The sequence below is a fragment of the Morus notabilis genome, unplaced genomic scaffold (genome assembly GCF_000414095.1).
Source record: "Morus notabilis unplaced genomic scaffold, ASM41409v2 Scaffold781, whole genome shotgun sequence".
Classification (NCBI taxonomy): domain Eukaryota; kingdom Viridiplantae; phylum Streptophyta; class Magnoliopsida; order Rosales; family Moraceae; genus Morus; species Morus notabilis.
In genome coordinates this window covers 172,169-191,776 of record NW_010363562.1, presented here as the reverse complement: position 1 = coordinate 191,776, position 19,608 = coordinate 172,169, and the positions used below count along the sequence as shown (strand labels likewise).

The window sequence follows — 19,608 nt, the reverse complement described above, 5'->3', positions numbered from 1 at the left end:
TTTTATATAAAGTCGTGTTTTATCAATTGAAAATAAAAAATAAAAATAAAAACTCATCTATCACATAATTTATAATTTTCGTAAACAACTTACTATCTTTAAGACCATATATATCCTTCAAATAACTTCACTTAGATTGAGAGATTGATACTTTGTTAGAATAATATCCTTAGGGAATGATAGAACAAATTGTTCCGCACGGTTCAAACACTGTAGTTGATGAATATTCCCAGCTTTTCAAGCTTATAATAGTTGGAACTTGGAAGGGCTTCCAAAGTTGCACTTCTTTATAAAGATAAAGATGAAGAGGACCTCGAGTGTCGTTTATCACACCTCATTGGCTATACTAGTGTATATACTAGTAGTGGATGTTATTATTTTGCTTTTTTTTTTTTTTTTTTCAATTTACATGGACAAGATGATCAAACAACTCCAAAAAACGTTCATAATCTTCTTTTAATAAAAAAACTTAACTAACAAGATTTTTTCTGGTATCAACTTGGTTAAGTAATTAAACACATATTTCCCATATGGTGATGGTGACTTGTGTTGCCGTGTCCAAATAGTTCCAACTTCCAGATGGTATATGCAACTCATATGTGGAGTAGAGATTTGGCACATGTACATGTAAGATCAATCATTCTTTTTTAGAACTTTGTTGCTGTCCATTTCTATTAGGCCCTTGGTCTTTCTTACTATGTTGTGAAAACAAGTGCACATAGTGACAAGAATTGGAATCTAAAATAATTCTTCATGAGCTTTTTTTTTCTTTCTTTTTTTTTTTTTTTTTTTTCCTTTTTTTCTGTGAGAGGTGGGAATTTTAGGAAGAAGCGTTTAGAAGAAAAGAAAAATGAAAGCGCTTTATTAATTATTCCTTTGAACCACATGTATGCATACGTGGCGCAATGATTGAGCCCAAAATGTATTTATTGGTTGATAGAGATTGAAATGCCACCTTTTGCAAAATGAGAGAAATTTTCTCCACAAAGAACACAACATTTAGCACATTATACGTGTAGTGAAATAACTTGTAAGAATAAAAACGGCATTATGTCTCAACTGTCTTGTAATGGAGTTTTGAGTGAGGAGGTTGATAGATAACGATGGTTTTCCCTCCGATTTGTTTGTGCGTTTGTTAGTGTTTTGGTTGTATTTTTTATTCATTGAATTTTTTTTTTAATGGTTTTTTGTGTGATCTTAGTGTTATAAGCCGATTTTAGATATCAATTTTATTGGATATTTATATCGATTCTAGAAGATTTGTTAAAGAGTTTTTTCTAAAAAAAAATAAAAAATAAAAAAAGAACTGGACAAAGAGAAAAAAAAAAGGTCAGAAGAGCCAAGATTCGTCAAAATGATTGGACGGTTATGAACCCAACCATCACATGCGGCGCATGATTCGTCACAGCAATTGCACCAGCCGGGAATCGAACCCGGGTCTGTACCGTGGCAGGGTACTATTCTACCACTAGACCACTGGTGCCTCTTATGCTCGTCGTTTCCCAAATTTTAATAAACTAGTTTTTTTTAAAATAGGCCTTCTGGCCCTTTAGGATATAATGGTCGGGCCACAGCTCCTGGGCCATAATAATGAAGGGAGAGTATTCATGGATGGCCCAATATTCTTAGACGCCAACATCAACGGCCCATGTAGTACTTCCAAATTTTCATCAAGAGCCCTATACTTTAACATAATTACACTTACCTCGAAAACCATATTACATTTACAAAAATACCCTCATAAAACAGTAAACCACCAGGGCCAGGCCTTTTGCCTTATCATCGTCATTCATATTATCTGAAACAGAAAAAAGCCATTTTCGTTTCATTTCGTTTCATTTGCTCAGAGAAGAATTGGGTTATGGCGTGTTTGGGACAGCAGTTGACGGGGCTGAGATGTCCGGCTCTGTCATTCTCGGGAGGAGGGCTGGTTTCGAGGAGGACGAGGAAGCCATTGTCCTTGTCTTCTTCTCCGACTCCGACAAGACAGAAAAGAGGTGTCTTTGTGGTGTCGGCGGTGGCGATATCGAATGCGGAGACGAGGGAACGTGAGAAGCTGAAAGAGCTTTTCGAGGAGGCCTATGAGAGATGCCGTACTGCTCCCATGGAAGGCATCTCCTTCACCATCGATGACTTCCACTCCGCTATCGAAAAGTACGACTTCAACTCTGAAGTTGGCACCAAGGTTTCTACCTTTACTACTATCTATTGCCCGTCGTTTATATCTTCTTCTTGGTCTTTTTTTTATTCTTTTTTTTCTTTTTGGTGTTGGATTTGGAAACAATACTGGATATTGGCAGGTGGGTTTGAGAAGTTTGATGAGATTTTTTATTTTATTTTATTTTTTTGTTGGTGTTCAATTTGAGCTGAAAATTGGAAGCTGGTGTTGTTTGGTTTGAACTGAAGATGAGAAATTGGCAAATGGATATGGGATTTAACCAGAAATTTGTTGTTTTTGGTGTTGAATTTTGAACTGATAATTGAAAGCTGGCAATTGGGAATGAGCTAGAATGATAATTCGTCTGTGATTTTTTTTTTTTTTTTGGTTTTTAATATGAAACTGAAAATGAGCAAATGAGTATGAGCTTCCTGACACAAAATTCGCTTTATTTCTCCTGTTAGTGGATACATAAGCTTGAGTATGAATGTTTTGTGATTTGCTTCTGGGTACGTATTGGCTAGTTTGGTAGTTATTCTAATTCGAAAAAAACAAAGAACCAGAAGATGAGTGTTTTGAGTAGCTAGTGTGTTTTGTTTATAGATATTTTAGTTTTATTCATCTTTTATGTATTCTCTTTGAGAACTCATTGTCTCCTTGTTTTCAGGTCAAGGGAACAGTTTTCTGTACTGATAACAATGGAGCACTAGTTGACATCACCGCTAAGTCGTCTGCGTACTTGCCTCTGCAAGAGGCCAGCATTCACAGGATTAAACACGTAGAAGAAGTAGGGATAGTTCCTGGTTTGAAGGAGGAGTTTGTGATTATTGGTGAGTATGAAGCGGATGATAGCTTGGTCTTGAGCTTGAAGTCTATTCAGTATGACCTCGCATGGGAAAGATGTAGACAGCTCCAAGCTGAGGATGTTGTTCTCAAGGGTAAGGTGAGTATTTGCGGTATAATTTCAGGCAGTTTGCGTTTTTCCATACTTAGAAAAAATATTTGTCTGAGATAAAGTTACTTTACTTTCTTTTATTAGTTTTAGCTAATTACTGATGGAAGCGCTCATATGATCTTCTTTTTCCGATCACTTGCCTTTTGTATTATTATTGTTTCTATCCTTTTCCATTATAAAGTTGTTGAGCAATGTACTCAGGTTGTTGGAGCCAACAAAGGTGGAGTAGTGGCACTGGTGGAAGGCCTTAGAGGTTTCGTTCCTTTCTCGCAGATATCATCGGTTAGTCCTTTAACCTGGAGTCCACTATTGGGATGATCTTCTTACTTCCTAGCTTCAAAGTTTCTTCGCCTTTCCATGACTTTATTCTTGATTCTAAGTGATATTTGGAATGAAAACGAAGTTGCCTTAAATATCTATGTCCGTATGCAACACAAAATATCAAATTAGGAAGGTAGTAACTTTTCTCCTCACTAATTGTGAGCATCAGAATGCTTGTTGTGTGATAGTATCTTTTTTTTTTTAGTATCCATTTCTTTTGGGCACATTTCTGAATTTCTGACCCTTTCTGTTTTAACATTACTAGAAATCAACCGCAGAGGAGCTTCTTGATAAAGAACTTCCTCTCAAGTTTGTAGAGGTTGATGAGGAACAGTCCAGGCTTGTTCTCAGTAACCGCAAAGCCATGGCAGACAGCCAAGCGCAGCTAGGAATTGGATCAGTGGTCCTCGGTACTGTCCAGAGCCTGAAGCCATATGGTGCCTTTATTGACATTGGAGGAATCAATGGCCTTCTTCATGTCAGTCAGATCAGTCATGATCGTGTCTCTGATATTGCAACAGTTCTTCAACCCGGAGATACTCTCAAGGTATAAATATTATATTAGCAAGAGAATTTCGACCATTTTTTTTTTTTAAATTAATAATGTATATGTATTTTAACACTCCTGTTTTAGGTTATGATACTGAGCCATGACCGAGAGAGAGGCCGAGTGAGTCTTTCTACCAAGAAGTTAGAACCTACTCCTGGAGACATGATCCGTAACCCAAAGCTTGTTTTTGAGAAGGTATTTATCAATATCAAACCTGGATTACTTTACCAGGCTAATTTTGATGGCAAAAACTCTAGAGGCTGCTTCGTCTAAACAGAATAAATAAAGCGTAGTTTTATTTGCTATTGAGATAACGTGACTTATATAAGTGACTTATTTGTGATTCTGTAACTGTTCTAACAGGCTGAGGAGATGGCTCAGACATTCAGGCAAAGAATAGCTCAAGCAGAAGCCATGGCTCGTGCCGACATGCTTCGATTCCAGCCTGAGGTACTTGCCTAAGCCATTTAACTATTAGATCAAAATTATTCATAAAAAATTATATGTTAGATTAGTTTTCAGGCCTAACTTGGAGAACCTGATCATGACTTTTTGTCATTGAATTGCAGAGTGGATTAACCCTCAGCTCGGAGGGGATCTTGGCTCCTCTTACTTCCGACTTGCCAGCAGAGGGTTTAGACCTGAGTGATGTTCCACTTGCTGATGATGAAGTGTCAGAATGAGATAATATTTTTTTTTCCCCTTCCCCTTCATTATTTTGCTTGTGAAAATTGTTGAAAAAAATATACATTGTCCTGTAAGCTAATGAAAAAAAAAAAAAAAAAAAAAAAAAAAAAAAAAAAAAAAAAAAAAAAAATTAATCTTATGAACTTCTCCCACCGATTTTTCCAAACCATATAATATTTTCTTTGTTGTATTATTTGTCTGCGTCAATGATTATGAGAAAAGCCTTACTCTACTATTTATTAACCAAAAGAGCATATTTGAGTAGTTAAAAAATATTCGAGAACCGACCAGAAACATTAAATCCCGCTCTATTCCTACGGCTATTAGTGGGAAGAAAGCTATCAGCTTATAGTTGAGGCCGTATCTAATTAACAAGGTTTAGAGTTTTCTCTAGAGGAGCTTAACACTAAGCTAAATGATTCAACTATAAAAGGAGCATAAAGCTCTTATTACATGAAAATAACATGGTATGAGCATATGGACTTTCTCTTGTAGTCTCTGCACTTACTTTTCAGCCATTAGACTATATCAAAATCTATTTGCTCTGTATACTTTTTCAATGTGATGTGATTTTAATCAAATTAACAGTTAAAAATTGAGACTACTGATAAAGCAGACTATTAGAGAAACTCCCATAAGCATAACTTACGATTTTTTTTGGGGGTGAGAAGCGACTCTAGGTTCAATTCAAAGACGTCATTGACTGATTTTTGATATAGCACCCCTTTCACATAAGGTTAAAGGAAAAGGGCTACTCTTTGAAAATGCATTTGCTCGTGGTCTTCGTGTTCACTCATAGGCAAAGGAAGAATGCTACTCGAGCTCGACCAAAGCACACGGCAAGCTGAAAGTTTAGGCAGTTATGTGTTAAAAAGGCTCTTCAAGGCTGTCATTTGTGTACACAGAATTTACAAGCATGTTTATTGTTCATCACAATCACAATATGATCTTGAAAAAACGGCTCATCTCCTTCATTTCCTATGTCTATAATTTCTACAAAATCAAATTACCTAGTCACATTGTGTAAGGCTATGACTTCAGCAAGCACGTACAAAGTACAAAATTTGAGGGGGACAAACTAGAACAATAAGCCTTTTTTCAACTACAGAAAGATAGCAGATGAAATAGCGTCTCCCCTAGCTGGAACTATGTTTGACTAGTTTTTTCCTTTGCTGCTCTTTTTGCTCTTCTTTTGCTTCTGTTTCAATTGTGTAAGGCCCGCAGCCGTTATCTTCGCATTTCCAATAATGGCAGCTACTAATTCAGGATCTGTGCATGCTTTCATCAATTCCTTCTCTCTATTCGTTGCTTCCGGCATGTGGCTGAACAAGTTCATAGCAGTTTTTGCAGCTACATAATACGAAAATTAGAACAGTAAAACAATCTATAACATAGAATAAAACAATCTATGACATAGAAGAAAAGACAGCGACACACACACACAGAAACTGTCAAAATATACAAGAACGAGAATGAGAGTGGATGGCGATCTCAGTTAGCTGCAAAATTAAATGTTCAAGTGCTTATTTGATTCGTGCAGTTGGATGATGAATCGACGATAATAGTATACCTTTCCCTTTCTTTGCAGTGCCAGGAGTAATCTTCACACGGTATTTGTAAGTTTGCACTGCGCTATAAGGACCACAGACAGGCACAGCGTACAAGAGAATATCAGTAGGCAAGGGATTCCCAGTCAAGTAGTCCACATCATTTAGTTTCCCTTTCTCTTCTTCACCTATCTCGTGAATATCATCCTCCTCCAACGGTATCTTGTCTACCTCAGAAGCAGCTTTATCCAAATCCTCGGCCACTTGAGAATCACCTTCACCTCCATCAACAGGACTATGTGATGCATCATCTGGACGCTCTTGACAGTCCCGGGACAAGTGACCGGCCTTTTTACATTTATAACATATTTTTGGAGCGTCCAGAGGACCTGACATTAAAAATAATTTTATAAGAAAATAAAACAACTTAATGTCTAATTAAATTAGGCACGCACTTAAATTACAATAGAAGACGTGGTTTCCTGAAAAAGGATTATCTCCAGCAAGTGGTGATTGGAATATAATTTATAAAATCAAACAAGCAACAATTGTCAACGATAAAAACTTGGACGACATACCACCATCAGGTTTCTTTCCTTTGGTTGGAGCTGCATTTACATTTTGCGACTCAGTGTCTTTCTTCTGTTCTTTTCCTGCAGACTTGAAAATTAACAGGCATCTTCTATTAACCAACTGGAAAAGTAGAAATCAATAATGACTTATATGTTAAATACGAGGCAATGGCCATGATTTCATAATCTGACATTCTGAAGGACATGCCAGATATAGTACTTACAGCAAGTAAGGCCATACGGATGCTTCTTTCTTCCTCATCTTGATCAGCGTACTTTTCTTTCATCTTCTTGAGTTTAGCCTTCTGTCCACGGCTGATCTTTCCACCACTCGGCTTTGCATCATGAACATGCTTTTCAAACGGAGTCGCAGAACGATCACTTTCTGAATTTCCCCCTTTCTGCTTGACATTTGTCAAAGAATGATCACTTTCTGATTTTTCCCCTTCCTGCTCAACATTTGCTTCTGTACCATTTTTCTGGCCTTTCTTAAGCTTTCTTCTTTCAGCTTTTGAGATATAGGGCTTATCTCTTACTGGTACCTTTCTCTCTTCATCATCATTCTCCTCTGCCAAATCTGCTTGAGAAGTTTCAATCTTATAGTTCTTGCTAGATGTAGTAGCAGATCCAAGCCCAAGAGCTCTATCAATGAGATCCTCAAGTTGCGGTGTGACTGAGGCAACATCATCACCAGCAACGTTAGATGCATTCTCCTGATCAACATCAGTAAATATCTTGCCATCTTTGGCAGACAGTTCGTAAGTTTTCTCTGGTTCAGAAGAGGACATTGCCGGATCATTCTGAGCAGAATCAACCGCAGACAGAGCTTCTGGTACCGGTCTCGGTAAATTTTCAGATGAATCAGGAAGGCTTTTTGGTTCTTCTTTATGTTCTTCAGTCTCTGACTCTGTATCAGATTCTTCTCTGAGAGGGCCACTTTTATCAACCCCATTCATCACTTCTTCCTCACCTCTTACCCTCCTTTCATTTAAATGTGAACCCAACGAGCTCTCATCCAAGCGAAATAACAAGCCGAATCCCATAACAAGAGGGTGTGGAGGAAGAAAGTTCTTCTTCCCACGGATCATGAAACTCCCAACCGTAAGGTATTCCCCTGTAGGAGCAGTTTTACTGACTTGGTGGGGGTAAACCCACCAAGCACTAGTGACAATCTTTGAATCCCATGCCTGGCTCTGGCAAACCTGTAGAATAGTATTAAAACCTAATTTGAATCACACTCATCGTTGATGGGAAACACTCTAATATAAACTTTAAAGCATCATTAAGAACTAAAAAATAACGCACATGGGAAAGGCCATGGACATACTGTGTAAGATCCTGCTTGGTTTAACGTGAGTGGAGGTACAGGTTGGTCAGGCCTATGGTTTTTAATCACAGTTGAAGAAGCTCCATGCAACTCTGCATGGACGTACCTGTAAAGTAACCATAACACTTCTCAGAATAATAATAATAATAATCAATCAACAATACTAAAGCCCAATCCGTTTTTTTGGGAGGGGGGTTTCGTTACCCATTAAACCCCCCCCCCCCTCTTTTTTTTTTTTTACTTTCACTTTCCTAAAGTTTTTTTTTTTACTTTCTTTTTTCTCTCTTATTTTTAAACTATACTCCCTTTTTCCTCCATTCTTGCTTTTTTTGTCTATCTTTTTTACGTTCTAATCTTTTTTGCCCTGTTATATATTTTTCTTTTTTTCCTTTCCTAATGAATGTTTCGTTAGTGAGGTTTTATTTGTTTTGTTTTTTTTTTTTTTTTAAAAAATTCACTCTTTTTACTCTTTTTTCTTTTTTCTTATTTCCCTGAATGAGACGGTTTTTTTTTTTTTTTTTTTTTTTTTTTCTGTTAGAGAAGGTGATTCAGTGCGGTAGGCCTCAGTGAAATCGCCACGTATCAGTCAGCGACTGAACGCCCTTTTTAGTGGGAAACACGTGGCACTCTATAGTTGGTTCGCTCAAATAAGTGGCCACGTGTCAACTTCACATTTGCTGAAAAATATCACACCAAATTAAATAAAAAACAAATTAAACAAAACAAAATAGAGCTAATTTAAAACACAACAAAATATAAGTTAAATCCTTTTTTTTTCCTGTCTTTCGCTTCAAGTCTTTCCTCGCTTTTATCTTCATTTCTTTTATTTATGGATTTTTTTTCTTCTTTTCTTTTTAAGAACAATTTGTATAACTATTATTTTTAATGAATCATGCACGCGGAGCACGTGCTAAAGACTAGTACTAATAAAAGAACCAAACCTACTTCATAATATCCAAACGGGCAGAAAATATTAGAATAATATTAGAATACTAGTGTGTTTGTAAAAGTCATAATCGTTTAAGCATTCATTAGCATCATAGATAATAACACAATTTACTTCAAACTTACAGATCTCCTTTCGACATATAGCGCTTGACTATCATCTCATTTTGTTGAGCATCACGTCCACTGATAACCAAATAGTTCTCACTGCTTATGAACCAGTTAAATTTCTCAAACCAGTGAACTTTACGCATATGTGAAATGGTAGCAACGGTTTTCTCCTGCAAATTTTTCATAGAAAAGCCAGGAAGATTAATCAATTTGCGACCATCCCAACTTACATTTTTCAAAAGAATACAAATATCCAAAAGATAGAAAGAACTTGCAATATAAACATACTTGTGCAAAAAGCTAGTAAAAGATGACTTTTAACAGATATCAGTGCCTTTATACACTTAAATTTGCTCAGAAAAATTCTCTTTAAATGAGGTAGGCATCAAAATCAGTCTATTGTTAGTCTTATGATGTTTTGTAAACTTACCTCTCATTGCCATGAATATTTGGAAAGCCTAAGTTACTAGGTGACTAGCTCTTCACAATTAATTTCAAAAGAAGAATGGTAATGTTCGTGCAATCCAGTGATCAGCATAACATCAGATCGTAAAGCACACTGTAGATTCAGGAAAACATTTGAAAAATAAGCTACCTGATTCATCTGGAGGCGAGTCTTTCTTTCAGCGGCTTTAAATGCTTTTTCATGTGCTGTGACAGTCTTTTCCTGTTTGTTCTCCTGCTTCTTCTTAAGTTCATACCACCGCCGAGCGTTGGCATGGGCTGAGTGCGCCAAATCAACTTCTACCTACAACAGTGAAAAATGGTCATGAAATGTAAACATGAACACCGATAGTAGACGTTCTTAGCATATATATTACACTGGTGTAGCATATGTATCACACTGGTGTAAGAACCAGGCACCTTAATGGACATTTAAACAGCATAAGGAGAGGCTATGCATGAGGAAGCATAAAGAGCGTGAAGATGGATAGACGACGATGATACAGAAATTATAGAAAAGAAGCCAATTCAAACGGAAGTCTCCTATGTTAATAAGCCAACAATTCAGACAGAGGTCTTCTACATTGATAAGCCTAAGATATTAAACAGCAGATTCTTCATTTCCTTGTCCAGAATTGTCCAATAATTATTTCAATCACCGACAAAGGCATGCTAAAAGATATATGTATACAATAGAAGAAACTTGGAGCTACTAGTAGTAGCCCCTGACTCTTGTAAAAGTATAATGAGTATACAAACCAGAGGAAGCAAAGCCAAATATAAGATTATATTCTCCATTGATTTAATCCACAGGAAATATTAAACAACGGAAGCTAAAAAGCACCTTATCGACCGGCATTGTCTTTTCATCATCATCCATTTCATCAAGATTGTTGCTCAAAAGCAATGTCATGCAATTTCTTTCTAGATAAAGCTTGTCAATTAGGCCAGCAACTGGATTTCCAGATTTCTTCTCTTCCTTCACCATGCGAGCAAGATCCTCCCAACTCATACCCTTTGCAAGAGCCACGCGAACGGCTAATATAGCAGAATCTACATCTTCTAAGTTATACTCAATCAGTTCTGCCATTTTAACACAACGGTCGACTTCTTGTCTTAGTGTAAGCACACGATTTTCCTACAGTAGAGGAATGAAACACATTAAGATGGTAAGAGCGAACAAGATAGATAATAACCTAATAACCATCAATAGTTGACCTCAAACTATACTTAGATCTACTTTTCATCCTTCAACTCTTCTAGAAACCATAAAAAATAAAAAATAAAAAAAATCATACAGCAATGCCAAAAGAGAGAGAGAGAGAGAGAGAGAGAGAGAGAGAAGTAAATTCCGTCAAGTCAGGTTCCTAATCCTGAGTCCCTAAACAATTGCACATGAAATAGCCTTAGTGTTTCTCCTTCCTTCTTTTACCAAAACTTTCAGCATCAAAACACATCACTACATGTAAAAATATAATTGACATCACATGCAATTATGTTTTTCATTAAAAAAAAAAGTTTTTTAAAAAAAGAAAAAAAGGAAAACGATCTATTACTTATTGCTCACAGTTACATGTAGTTTTGTATGTAGTCATTAGTATTTAAAATTATATACTAATGACTACATACAAATTCATCTACAGTGGATTAAGGAAATGGAGACTCCAATAAAAAAATAAATAAATAAATAGTTAAATACCTGATCCGTGCGTATCTTGTTAAGTTTCTGGATGGCAGAGATTTCTTTTGCTTTTTGCTGTTGTTCAGATCTTTGACTCTCAATTTTGCTGTAAAACTCATCCAAAGCTGCATCAAATGTTTCAAACTTCATATGCTCCCGTGACTTAAACTGGTTAAGTAATATGGGGCAGAATTCATCATATATCTGCAAAGGAACAAAAAGAAATCAATAAAACCGTTACACAGATACAAAGAAATTAATACACGTAAGTAAAATAATGACCTGGCCTATACTTCCTGCTTCAGACGGATGCTCATCCTTTCCCAATTTTTTATTTTGCATCAAAATATATCCTTCAGGAATTCTATCACCTGATATGACATCCTGCAGCCAATCCTCAAACTTCTCAACAGCTTGGGCCAAAAACTGAATTGTAGCATCATCCAGCTTGTTATCTTTAGAAACTTTTGTATTCGGAGCCAGACCAGCATCTAATATGATATGCTCAGAAAGTGCAGGCCCATATCCAAGTGCTTCCCCAAGAACAATTTTTAAAGTGGTTTGTTTGGCACGAGTACCATCACTTGCACTTCTATTCGAATCAGAATTCTTTCCCCCTTTATGGCTACCCTGCTTTTCTTTCGAAGTAGGATGCGTGTGAATTCCACTGTCATTAACCTTAACAGATTCGATGTTATCGGGTTCATTAGTAATTGTGAGCGTTGCCTGTAACTTTTCCACAGTAGTTCGCTCAAAAATTCTACAAATTTCAGTAGGATACCGATGCCTTGACATGATTGCAACCCCTTTATCATCATCCCTGTTAAAAGAGATCGTCTAATTTAAATGATGATATGACTCATTCATATTCAAGCCACTATCAAGTGATATACTATCAATATCACTGAGTAGATAAGCAGAATCAGACAGAAGGCAGAAAAACCAACTATTGTAAACCTTTGATTTTGGTTGCATTGCATGAAGATGAATATTGAAACTTAATTACACGAACTCCACAATGATATGCCAAAAAAAATAACAAAACATAAACCCTTTTGGTGCACTTGGACGAATGTTCTGCTTCTATCTAGTCAAGACAGACAGAAATAGATTTGAACCACAAACCTGTGGGACCGAAGTAGGGTCATGACTGTAAAATCAGAATCGGTGAGAATAATGTTTCCCTGGGCATATAGCTCCAATATAATGTAGCAAGCACTAGCTCCCAGTCCAAATTGAAACAAAATAATCTGTGAAACAAGTATAAATTCAGGAAAATTGAAATGGAACTTTCAGTTTAGGAGAAACGATAATCAGAAAAACAACTGAAAGAAAGGTCTTAGTTAATTCTGAAAACAAATATTGGAAAAGAATTTTGTGAACAGCTTCCACATATGCCCTAAGATAAAAGATCGCAAATGCGGTACACACCCGATCATATCCAAGCTGCCGCACATCCTCTAACCTTCTAGTCCGTACATGTTTCCTTAGTTTGAGAGTAAACCCAGATGGAGTGTTACTTTTGTCCCTGTTAAAACAAGAAGAAGACTAAGTAACCCATTCTTCTTTTTTTTTAGAATGGTAATAAATTCGTGTCATCAAATTTTAAGCTTCTGTTATCAACTAAAAGGGAGACAGCTTTTCCTTGTCATCAACTAAAAGGGAGACAGCTTTTCCTTGTCATCAACTGAAATGGAGTCAAGAGCAGGAAAAGCTCCTTTAAAGGATGTTATATATGGCTTGTTTGATCTAAAAACTATTTATGGGAGTGTTCGGGATGACCTTCTAGAAGAGTTTTAGCTCCCAAAAAGATCTTTCAGTCAAAGCTAAAACACATGGCTTCTCATGAAAACTCTTCCTGAGAAAATCTATAAACGTGTACTAAAGTTTCAATAGGATTCTACAAACTTTGTTCTAACGCTCTTATCACTCATTGTAAAATCAAGTATTATTCTTGTCTTGTAGAACTCTTTCAAAAATATGATTCTAAGCACGTCATAGATTTTACTTCCCTTCTTCTACTAGCTATACACAATAAAAGTGAAAACTGTTGAAATTCAAACTAGCCGAGTATTAGATAAGTGATAGGCTCCTAGAATCGTGGGATAATAGCTAAGGATCTATTGTAAGCTAATCCCTATAAATGTGTAAAGTAGTTCCTAATATCTAGGAGGTCTCTTAGGATAAGATCTTATCTTTTGCCTTTGTATAAATACCCTTCCGGTCCATTCAATTAATGAGAGGAAATTCAGATTATTCCAAACTTCATGGTATCAGAGCCCTAGGTTCTCAAAACCCTAATTTCCTAGCCGTCATCTCTAGCCAACCCTCAACATGGCCGAATCCGACCAAACCTCCGGAGACTCCACATCCTCTGTCTCTCAGAATGTTTCTTCCAATCCCCAGACCACAAATGACCATAATCTTACTCCCATCACCAGCCACAAACTTAATGGACACAACTATCTTCAATGGTCTCAGACCATGATGATGTTCATTAGTGGACGAAGCCGTGATGACTATATCACCGGTGCCGCTGTCCAACCAGGCACCAGTGATCCTAAATTTAGGACATGGAGAGCAGAAAATAATATGGTCATGTCTTGGCTAATCAGTTCAATGACGACGGAAATAGGTGAGAATTTCCTTCTCTACACGACTGCCAATGAAATCTGGGATGCAGTCCGTGACACCTTCTCTAGCAGTGAAAATACTGCTGAACTTTTCCATGTGGAGAGTATCCTCCAGGACCTACGACAAGGAGATCAACCAGTAACCACCTACTTCACCACTTTGACGCGGTATTGGCAGCAGCTGGATTTATTCGAAACTCACGAGTGGAAGTGCTCGGATGACAGCAAATACTTCAAGAAAATAGTAGAGATCAAACGCATCTTCAAATTTCTAATGGGGCTGGACAAATCTCTTGATGAAGTACGCGGACGAATTTTAGGCACCAAACCTATTCCAAGTCTTCGAGAAGTGTTTTTTGAGGTACGTCGGGAGGAAAGCCGCAAGCGAATTATGATGGGACGATCCGATTCAATCCCTGATGGATCAGCCCTTGCGGCAACCCGAGAGAATCAGTCTTCGTTAGAGCCAGCCGCTCTTGCTATTCGCGGGATACCACAGAACTCTCGTCGAGGACGCCCTTGGTGTGACCACTGCAAGAAGCCAGGCCACACGAAAGAAACATGTTGGAAGCTACACGGAAAACCCTCCGATTGGAAGCCAAGTCGTAACTCTGGAGATCGTGACAGCCGTGGAAATATTGCCACAGCAGAATCCGCAAGGTCTCAAAGCCAGGTTCCCTTCACTAAAGACCAACTGGAAACACTGCAACAGCTGATCAACCAGGCACAAATCTCGGCAGAAGGGTCATCACAGGGCACAAGGAATCTCGCACTCCATGTAGCCAAGTCACCGTCACCGTGGATAGTCGACTCAGGAGCCTCCGATCACATGACAGGTGATAGAATGCTATTTACAAGTTATATTCCATGTCAGGACTATCAAACAGTCCGAATAGCCAATGGTACACGTTCACAAGTGGCTGGAACAGGAACCATAAAGCTTTCAAAGACTCTTACCATCAACTCAGTTTTGTTTGTTCCTGACTTAGACTGTAACCTAATCTCTGTGAGCAAATTGACTAATGAACTCAACTGCGAGACTAAGTTTTTTGCTAAATCTTGTGTTTTTCAGGACTTGAGTTCGGGGAAGATGATTGGCAGTGCTGACCTATGTGCAGGCTTGTACCTTCTCAACTCAGCCACCACCTCAGTTTGCTCCCAGGCCAATAAAACAGATGTCAGCCCACAATGTTGGTCTGCCAATAGTCTAGAGTCCATGAGTCACACAAATAAAGATAGTGCAATCTTAATGTGGCACTATAGGTTAGGTCATCCAAATTTCATGTACTTGAAACACTTGTTTCCATCATTATTCATCAATAAAAATCCCAAGTTTCTTCAATGTGATATTTGCCAGTTATCTAAACACACCCGAAGCACTTACTCACCCCGTCCATACAAACCAACTCATCCATTCTCCCTCATCCACGGTGATATTTGGGGGCCAAACAAAATTCCAAATATCACCGGAGCAAGATGGTTTCTACTATTAATAGATGATCATACCCGTATAAGTTGGACATTCCTCATGAAAGACAAGTCAGAAACCAGCCAAATATTCAAAAACTTCCATAAGATGATCCAAACACAATTTCAAACAAACATCCAAATCTTCAAAACAGATAATGCCCGGGATTTCTTCAATTCCATCCTTGGTCCCTACCTCACATCCTATGGCATTGTTCATCAAAGTTTCTGCGTAGATACCCCACAACAAAATGGGGTGGCTGAACGCAAAAATCGACATATCCTAGAGGTGGCCCGATCCCTACTATTTCAATCCAATGTTCCCAAAAAATTCTGGGGTGAAGCAGTCCTCACTGCCACCTATCTCATAAATAGGATGCCCTCACGTATACTCACATTCAAAACCCCATTGGAAACTCTCCTAAAGTGCTACCCAAAATCACATTTGATCACACAAGTTCCCCTCAAAATTTTCGGATGCACTGCATTCATTCATATTCATTCTCATAATCGTAGTAAACTTGATGAAAGAGCACTCAAGTGCATCTTCATGGGGTATTCATCAAACAAAAAGGGATACAAATGTTTTTCACCTACCACAAACAAATTCTATCATACGATGGACATCACCTTCTTTGAAAACAAACCTTACTTCTCCAATTTCGAGCTTCAGGGGGAGATTAGCACACATGAACCACAAAATTGGGACTGGACTTCCCTCATTGACTATGGCTCACTTTCTCCTACTCTCTCTGGCCTACCTGATCCGAACATATCCTCATCAAGTCCAGAAAGCTCTCGGCCAAGTCCACCTCCTCCTCGGCCAAACATGTCTCCTCCACCAAGTCCATCTTCAGCCAATTCAATTCCATATCCCAATCATCTCACTCTTCCTAATGATGCCATAAAAGTATTTATCCGAAGAAAGCACTTGCCTGAACAAGGTCAGCAACATCATGACCCAATCCCGAGTTCAAGAAATTCTGAGACAACACAAGGTAAAGTGGATCTTAGTATGCAAATTGACGGTGAATATACAGAGAAGCCCGCGGAACAACACTCAGACTTAGAGCTGCCCATTGCTCAGAGAAAAGGAGTCCGGTCATGCACTAAGCATCCCATCTGTAATCACCTGACCTATGCAAACCTGTCCCAAAAGTTCAGGGCATTTGTGACAGCTCTCGACAAAATTCAGATCCCAACAACAGTTCAAGAAGCCCTACAAGTCCCGGAATGGCGAGCGGCAACCTTGGAAGAGTACAGTGCACTTGAAAAGAATGGAACATGGAGTCTAACACCTTTACCGCCGGGAAAGCATACGGTTGGATGCAAATGGATTTTTTCAGTCAAACAAAAGGCAGACGGAAGAATAGACAGATTCAAGGCACGATTAGTGGCAAAAGGATTCACACAGTCATACGGAATTGACTATCAGGAGACATTTGCACCTGTAACCAAATTCAATACAGTACGTGTTCTACTATCTATTGCCGTAAACTAAGATTGGCCACTGCTCCAATTAGATGTGAAAAACGCATTCCTGAATGGAGATCTAGTAGAAGAAGTGTATATGGATATCCCTCCCGGGTTCGAGGATGATCACACAAAGGGAAAGGTATGCAAGCTCAGAAAGTCACTGTATGGGCTTAAACAATCGCCCCGAGCATGGTTCGACAGATTCACAAAAGTACTAAAACTTGATGGCTACACTCAATCTCAGGCCGACCACACATTGTTCATCAAACACTATACCGGCAACAAGGTAATAATCCTAATCGTGTATGTCGATGACATAGTACTCACAGGGAATCATGAAGAAGAAATACGGAGACTCAAGGCCCTCCTTTCCAAAGAATTTGAAATCAAGGACTTGGGACTCCTAAGATATTTCCTGGGAATGGAGGTAGCAAGATCAAGCAAAGGGATTTCAGTCTCTCAACGCAAGTATGTGCTAGATCTACTACAAGAAACCGGCATGAGTGGATGCCGACCAGCTGAAACCCCCATGGATCCCAACACGAAATTAAAACCTCGGACTGAAGAAAAATCAGTGGATACAGGGCAGTATCAACGCTTGGTAGGAAGACTAATCTACCTCACTCACACACGCCCGGACATAAGCTTTGCCGTAAGCCGTGTTAGTCAATTCCTAAACAATCCATCCGAAGATCATATGGAGGCAGTAACTCGCATTCTCAGGTTCCTTAAAAGGGATCCAGGGAAGGGACTATTATTCCAGAAGACAGCCAATCGGCTCTTAGAAATCTACACAGATGCAGATTGGGCAGGGTCTCCAAGCGACCGAAAGTCCACTTCAGGGTATTGCTCCTACGTCTGGGGAAATTTGGTCACATGGCGCAGCAAGAAGCAGCCAGTGGTAGCCCGCAGCAGTGCCGAGGCAGAGTTTAGGGCTTTAGCCCAGGGCATTTGCGAGGGAATATGGCTAAAACGACTACTGGATGAACTCAAAATTGCCATCTCAGGACCAATCCAGATGATGTGTGATAACCAATCAGCCATAGCAATTGCCAAGAATCCCGTCCACCATGACAGGATGAAACACGTGGAGATTGACAGACACTTCATCAGTGAGAAAATAGAAGGCAATATCATATCACTGAGTCATGTTCCATCACAACATCAAGTTGCAGACATTCTTACAAAGTCCCTCTTCAGGCCCAACTTCACGGAACTGAGCTCTAAGCTAGGTCTAATGAGTATATACCGCCTAGTTTGAGGGGGAGTGTTGAAATTCAAACTAGCCGAGTATTAGATAAGTGATAGGCTCCTAGAATCGTGGGATAATAGCTAAGGATCTATTGTAAGCTAATCCCTATAAATGTGTAAAGTAGTTCCTAATATCTAGGAGGTCTCTTAGGATAAGATCTTATCTTTTGCCTTTGTATAAATACCCTTCCGGTCCATTCAATTAATGAGAGGAAAGTCAGATTATTCCAAACTTAGCCGTCCACAGAAAGGCTTACCGGACATAAGCAGTAGTGTGTAATCTGATACCACTTTCCATCAAAAGAAAAACCTTTTCGCTCTCCCCAGACTCCGTCACACCACTACTATACATCAGCTTGAACATGTACGTCTGCATAATATTCATATTACAATACAACTATTGTTAAATACTTGGCGTAATTCGCTCCAAAAGCATACAATTGAACAAAGTACAAAGTAACATCAAGTAAAAGCGATAATTAACAACAGAAAGCGCAAGAATTAGAGGAATTGAGGCGCAAAATCCTCAAGTTAAAGGACAAAGACTCAATTTTTTCGTATAAAATCAGCCAAAGAAAGCGAAAAACAAAACCTAAATCGTAAGAACAAAAGATTTGAGGGAAAGGGATTCAAACCTTGGGAGAAAGATCGTAGACATTGGAACAACGCATTCCGATCAAGCGACGCAAGCACTTCACCTCGGCCGCCACATCGGCCGTGTTCATCCGCACCTTCACCACATCCGCCCCCTCCCCCTCTCTCTCTCTCTCTCTCTCTCTCTCTCTCTCTCTCTCTCTCTCTCTCTCTCTCTACTGGTAGCTTCTTTTTGTTGTGCAATTTGTAGGAAGCCAAAGAGTAAGGAAGAAGACGAGCGGTATTTATATGGAAATGGTGATGCTTATGAGGAGGCCGTGGTGGCGCTCAACTATTTATTTATTGATTTAATTGGAATTTTACTTCGAATTCTCAAATTATTATATACTTTTGCTAATCAAATTCATTTTAGATTTTATTTAATTTTGTTTAATTAGAGAGTTTCTTCAGTAATCTGTTCTATTAATAGTCTTAATTTTTAACGTCAAAATCATGAAATTAAAAAAGTGTGCAGAACAAACAGATTTTAATATAGATCTAATAGTTGAAAAATAACGGACCAACAGTAATCAATTTTTGCGCTAAAGAAAGTCCCAATTATTATATACTTTTGCTAATTAAATTCATTTTAGATTTTATTTAATTTTGTTTAATTAGAGAGTTTCTCCAGTAATTTGTTCTATTAATAGTCTTCATTTTTAACCTCAAAATCATGAGATTAAAAAAGTGTGCAGAATAAACAAATTTTAATATAGATCCGATAATTGAAAAATAACGGACCAAAGTAATCAATTTTTGCGCTAAAGAAAGTCCCAATTATTATACTTTTTTCTTTTATTTGTTATATGTTTTTACCAATTTTACTCTATATTTTGGTAAGGGATCGAGA

General features: G+C 38.2%; 2 protein-coding genes and 1 non-coding gene across 4 annotated transcripts; 1 reads left to right on the top strand and 2 right to left on the bottom strand.

The window, feature by feature from the left end:
• Window positions 1–1,412: 1,412 nt before the first annotated feature.
• On the bottom strand, window positions 1,413–1,483 carry TRNAG-GCC. The gene has a single exon. It is a non-coding gene; the product is annotated as a tRNA-Gly (tRNA).
• Window positions 1,484–1,779: 296 nt separating this feature from the next.
• LOC21389425 (30S ribosomal protein S1, chloroplastic) lies at window positions 1,780–4,752 on the top strand. The gene is made up of 7 exons (XM_010104611.2): window positions 1,780–2,185; window positions 2,826–3,101; window positions 3,315–3,395; window positions 3,700–3,981; window positions 4,069–4,179; window positions 4,348–4,434; window positions 4,554–4,752. Exons 1-7 carry the CDS (start codon window positions 1,862–1,864, stop codon window positions 4,665–4,667), a joined length of 1,275 nt encoding a protein of 424 aa, XP_010102913.1. The 5' UTR covers window positions 1,780–1,861; the 3' UTR covers window positions 4,668–4,752.
• On the bottom strand, window positions 4,753–18,859 carry LOC21389424 (nuclear export mediator factor Nemf). 2 transcript variants are annotated; one of them, XR_002902747.1, is made up of 15 exons: window positions 18,761–18,857; window positions 18,383–18,495; window positions 12,730–12,826; window positions 12,424–12,548; window positions 11,581–12,118; window positions 11,317–11,502; window positions 10,462–10,755; window positions 9,769–9,921; window positions 9,189–9,343; window positions 8,118–8,223; window positions 7,015–7,992; window positions 6,797–6,878; window positions 6,242–6,607; window positions 5,682–6,021; window positions 4,753–5,515 (listed from the first exon to the last, which is right to left on the bottom strand). XR_002902747.1 is itself a non-coding variant. In XM_024169795.1 (14 exons), exons 1-14 carry the CDS (start codon window positions 18,848–18,850, stop codon window positions 5,828–5,830), a joined length of 3,477 nt encoding a protein of 1,158 aa, XP_024025563.1. In that variant the 5' UTR covers window positions 18,851–18,859; the 3' UTR covers window positions 5,533–5,827. The 2 variants fall into 2 exon arrangements, 1 of the variants encoding a protein (XP_024025563.1); XM_024169795.1 differs by lacking the exon at window positions 4,753–5,515 and having other exon boundaries at window positions 5,533–6,021; window positions 18,761–18,859.
• Window positions 18,860–19,608: the final 749 nt, after the last annotated feature.

Bases quoted from the DNA above. Each gene is read 5' to 3' on its own strand.
- LOC21389425 (XM_010104611.2), top strand. From the start codon at position 1,862: ATGGCGTGTTTGGGACAGCAGTTGACGGGGCTGAGATGTCCGGCTCTG. The intron at 3,982-4,068 runs GTATAAATATTA...CTCCTGTTTTAG, and splicing joins AACCCGGAGATACTCTCAAG to GTTATGATACTGAGCCATGA. The intron at 4,180-4,347 runs GTATTTATCAAT...CTGTTCTAACAG, and splicing joins CAAAGCTTGTTTTTGAGAAG to GCTGAGGAGATGGCTCAGAC.
- LOC21389424 (XM_024169795.1), bottom strand. From the start codon at position 18,850: ATGAACACGGCCGATGTGGCGGCCGAGGTGAAGTGCTTGCGTCGCTTG. The intron at 10,756-11,316 runs GTATTTAACTAT...CCTCTACTGTAG, and splicing joins ACAAGATACGCACGGATCAG to GAAAATCGTGTGCTTACACT. The intron at 6,022-6,241 runs GTATACTATTAT...CGTATTATGTAG, and splicing joins CACTGCAAAGAAAGGGAAAG to CTGCAAAAACTGCTATGAAC.